Source organism: Opisthorchis viverrini (assembly GCF_000715545.1).
Source record: "Opisthorchis viverrini unplaced genomic scaffold opera_v5_489, whole genome shotgun sequence".
NCBI classification, from domain to species: domain Eukaryota; kingdom Metazoa; phylum Platyhelminthes; class Trematoda; order Opisthorchiida; family Opisthorchiidae; genus Opisthorchis; species Opisthorchis viverrini.
The window spans coordinates 225,884-230,834 of NW_008752153.1; the positions used below are offsets into that span (position 1 = coordinate 225,884).

The 4,951-nt window shown below is 49.4% G+C and overlaps 1 protein-coding gene across 1 annotated transcript in view; it reads right to left on the reverse strand.

The window, feature by feature from the left end:
• Positions 1–4,712: 4,712 nt before the first annotated feature.
• The window catches only part of T265_11397 (hypothetical protein), a gene marked incomplete at both ends in the record, with an annotated part of 7,272 nt that continues 7,033 nt past the window's right edge, over positions 4,713–4,951 (reverse strand). The window contains one exon of the mRNA XM_009178041.1: positions 4,713–4,896. Within this exon, the coding sequence (XP_009176305.1) occupies positions 4,713–4,896 (184 nt within the window). The remainder of the gene's footprint in view (positions 4,897–4,951) is intronic.

Genomic DNA, 4,951 nt, shown 5'->3' on the forward strand with positions numbered 1-4,951 from the left:
TCAGTCCAAAGACCACCGTTTCGCAGCGCCTACATCCATTTGAAGGGTGCTGGCATCCGAACCCCAGGATTTCAAGTCTTCTGCAAAAATTAGACATGGACTTGAAAGAGCATCTGGAAGGTCGTTAACGTGGATCACAAACAGAATGGTCCCAAAACAGAGCCTTGAGGAACTGCAATGGAGACGGGCACCTGAGAAGAGTGGACCGGGCCTAATTTCACTCGGAATGTTCTGCCTGATAAGAACGCCTTAATCCAGCTTAGGATATCCATTTGAATCCCGTAGGATTTGAGCTTGTGGAGGAGCGGGACGTGTGGGACTCGATGGAATGTTCTTGAGAAGTCGAAAAGTATGGTATCGGATTTGAGCTGTGGAGGAGCGGGACGTGTGGGACTCGATGGAATGTTCTTGAGAAGTCGAAAAGTATGGTATCCTTCATAAGTTCTTGATCCTTAACTTGGGTTTAGCTGTGCATGAATACGAGCATGTTCGCTACGTGAGAGTGGTTTGAGGGAATCTGCGTTACAGTGGGGATATCAAGTGGTTGATGAGTTTATTTAAAACGACCCGCTCCAGAATACATTGCATTGCTTTGAACGGTATGCTAGTGAGGCAAATAGACCTGTAGCTGCTGGTCGTTAGTCGGTCACCAGTTTTTGTAGATTGGCGTGACAATCGCTTTGAAGCAGCGGGAAGGTTGCCTTCGTCGAGCGACTGGCAAAACACCAGGTGGAAATGCTTTTCCAGCGTGAATGACGTTTCCTTCAGGATCCTTGGATGAACCTTGTCTGGCCCCGCCGCGCTGAAGGGGTTTGTTTTGTGCAGCAGTTGACGAATGTCCTCTTCCGTGGTTGATTAAAGGCAGTTCATAGTTGTGAATTGGCAAGCTTGATTGTGACGAGGTCGCTGGGGCAGAACATATTCCTGTATAGTTTTCCCTGTAGACTTCAGATACCAACATTGGGTCACTTGTGGGTCCCTCGTTCCTGCCTTCAAGGAGAACGCGTTTGGCTTCCCTCTGCGACGACGTCTCATATACTTAAACAGCACACTGTTTTGCTGAGCGAGGTCCAGTATCATAGTTTGTTTTCATATCTTCCATTGGCGGATTTCTGTTTACAGCAGTTCCGCATTTTACGAAAAGCCTTCTGTGTCACATATAATTCCTCTGGAAAATTAATTTGGACCCCTTATGCAGAAGATGCTGAATCGTCTCAAGTAGCTTTTTGTCCATCCGACTGCACACTGCTTTTTTGGACATCTCTTCGACTGAAGCTGATCCCAGTTTTAATTGTGCAAGGAAGCTACTCATTTCTGAGAATTCTGCACGGCAGAAGTTCCGAATCTACACCTGTGGTTCCGGATTTCTTATCCAGTAGCAAAAGAAATCAAAGATTAACACACGGTGGTCACTAGGTATCAGTGGAGATTTTATTAACACTTGATCAACAAAGTCTTTCTTTGGTGCAAGCCTTCTGTTGAACAACCGTCACCGCCGATGCAAAGTGTTCACTAGACCCGATTCGCTGTAGTTCCATTCAGGGGCTTTTGGAGCTTTAAAATCACCTACCAGCAACAGGCGTTTGGAGTGTTAATTGGAGGAGAGTTGTTCAAGTGTTTGTATGAGGGACTCGTCATTTGGTAGATTCGAGGGTCGATAGTAGACCACGCCGAGAAGAGAATCGGTCCCGCACAACAGGATTTGAATCCACAGTGTATTTCAGAAAGGTCGGAAAGGACAATCAAGATGGGAAGGGTCGCATGCAAGTATAAAGCAACCCCACCTGCCCTCCTGCTCTTCGGGTCAGTTCGGGAAATAGAGTCGCGGTCTGTCGAGATCACCGCGTCAGAGACATCTTGTGTGGGTCAGTTTTCTGTAAGTGCGATTATGGACGTCTGTTCAAAGCAGACCGACTGTTCAATATCGCAAAGATAATGAAAGACTTCACTACTATATGTGCTACATCCGAAGGTGGGGAGCTGAGAGATGTGCTACTAGAGAGGTTAATAACTGTTCGCCGGGTTTGAGTCCAAGGCTCCTAGGGGGTCTCTGTGGCGTACTTGTCTACTTCTAGCCTTGGTTCTTCTGAGAACTGACATTTGTTTGCAGGGGATTTTCTCCCCCTGGGAGTCTGGCTTGCGTTGGCCTTTTGCCCCTGGTGGACGTAGTTTTCTCCTCGTATTCGAAAAATTCGACCGCTGCTACTTGTAACTCGTGCAGTACCACCTTTTGCACGTCTGGATTTGTTGTTCAAGGATTTGCGGTGAACATGCGTGCGTTAAGTTTCCTGGGCTTTTTGGCGCGGTGTGACCTGTAAGGTTCCTGTATGAAGCCCTTTCAGGAGTATCCAACCAAGGGGTATCCCTATTAGTGGCACTCCTAAGAGGCTCGTTTTCGCAGAGTACTGCACCCTGAATCTAGCCAACAGCTTTTAGATGGGGAGGGGTTTGTGTGGCTTGTTCGACCGCGGTCGCTTTCCATTAGTGTTTTTGTGGACTCCCGGTCCGTCCGCGATTACCGTGGCCAACTCGGTGTATGTAGGAGTTTTCGGGTTTGTTGCTTTTGACGGATTGGGGCTGGGGGCTGACAGTGTCGCACTTTACGTGGTTGTGGTGTTCTCGCAGCAGTTCCCGGCGTCGAGGTCAACGCTTGTGATTGACCTCTCAGTAGACTTAGCTGCTTGTCTCCGCACAGCTGACCAAATCCGCCTTAGAACTTCTGAATTGGGTGTTGAGTTCACCGCTGCGCCTTTTCCGTTCAGTAGGGAAGTGAGCGATGATAATTACATATACGTTGTGTGCTGCGTCCACGCGAGGCTTGCCTCACCACAAGCATCACTTTCGTTGGTAGTCGGAGGGTCTCCGGAGGTTGAGTAGACGCTGCTATCCGGAGGTGCGGCCGGCTGCGTCGGCGTGCTTTTAAGAGTACAACGGTCTACAACTCCCGACCTAAAGCTACCACCTCGACGTAGTGATCGGGCTTGAGTGCACAATGATCCCGCCCGCTACACTGGCTGGAACTTCGTTCCACAAGGTTCATCAATTCCAGGAAGGCCAAAGGGGAGCAGCGGGACCCCGTACTACGAGTAATCGTGCTACGAGGCATTCTGGAGGTAAAGTCTTATTGCCTTCTGTGAAGGCATTAAAGCGTTTCCCCCGGGTGACCAGCATGTCCATATTTATGGAAGCAGCGAAGAAGGACGGGTTAGAAAATGTTGGCACCAAAAACCACACAATTCGATCGCCCAACGGTTGATCGCGACCGCCAGCGCATTATCCAGTACGGTCGAAATACTTTTAAAACCAACGTGTCCGGTGCTGCTCAAAAGGCGCCTGCTGTAAGCAGTCGCATCAGGAATGGGCCCTCGGGTTAGGCCACCCCCTGCAGCCGAGCAGGTCAGACTAATGAGTCATCAGCTCCGGGCAGGGTCCCCAAAGAAAACCCTACTGTCCGCTGCCTCATGGGCGAGACTAAGTCAAAGGCTAGAGGCAGGGTCCCTGAACGAAACCCTTCATCCTCCCACTGCCCCGTGGGTTAGGCTTTTGAGTCAAAGGCTCAAGGTGGGGTACCTCAATCAAACCCCCCTCCTCGGTTTGGGCAACCGGCAAGTATCATGCGCCCCGCGCAGTTCGGTGTCCACCGATGTCCCTCCCCAGCCTCTTCCCACCACACAAGCAAACGTCGCTGCGTCATTTGACTGTCAGTTATCTGACCGAAGGGCCTTATTCTCCTCGTTGCTTATTAATAATAAACAAAATAATACCCTTCTATATAGGAGCTTTTAACTTCCGCACTCTATGTCAAATTGGCAAACAGGCAATGCCAACTGAAATTTTACATTCCCTTAAAATTGATGTATGGTGTGTCTCTGAAACATGCATGCAAGACCCAACTGTGGTTATGCATCTCGGAACGCCAAAGATGATCTCAGCTCTTTCACATTTCTCCCTCCGTGTGTCCGGTGGCCCAGAAGCGATGACTCGTAGAATATGTGGTGTGTGTGTTGCACTTAGCCCCAGAGCTGAACACGCTTTGCTGGATTGGATCCCAGTGAACAGTATTCTTTGCACCATCCGGTTATTCAGCCCAACCAACTTCGACGCCTCTCGAAGTATTGGCTTATGCCCCATGGTCTGCAGCCCTGATGCTGGCTTTTCGACGTGCTCCGTTGCCAGTCGACGGACTTACTCGGACGGTTCTTTTGCGGGACCACGCAGTGGTGGAAACGAGCCAGGGGAGGTTAAACAATGACTTCGCAGTGAAGTGTGAAGGCCATTACCAGCAAACTCAGCTGCGCCGGTCGTTGCCGTCTTCCAGGATGGGAAACCCGAGACGGGCCTCATCAATGGTTAGAGACATTGTCAGACATGGCCCAGTAGCTACCTCAATGGCGCTCATGCATCCAAGCTATTGTCTTCAATGCATAGCTCCCGTCCCCATTTCCCCCACTTAACAGTCCTTTGAGTGTTGTATTTACGCAATACTTTATTAGCTCCCGCCTCCAATGCGCAGGTACTTACCCCACCTCCCCAGATCATCGGTGAACGAAACTGTGACAGCTACAACCACTTTACGACAAGTACGCAGTTCTTACAGATGACAGTAATGATGATGATGAATCTACAACTACCATCGGTGTGGCCATAATTTTGAAGTCAGGTGAACTGTCGCCAAGCGGAATTTTTTCACGCGCCTCCCAGTTTTCGCGCTCCTAGAGAGCAGAAATCGCGACATCAGATGCATTAGTTTCGAGCACCAAAGGTATTCTCGGGTCGATAGTGACCAACGCTGCATCCATCAACTCCTTTTTCAAACTTTCAAATGCTTTTATAACAGATTCAGGGACAGGAAAGGTTGTATTGTGAGTAATTGGGTAGATCTTATCCGAGAAACGGCTTATCCAACGAGAATAGTACGCGAACAATCCTACCACTCGTTGTTGAGACTTGA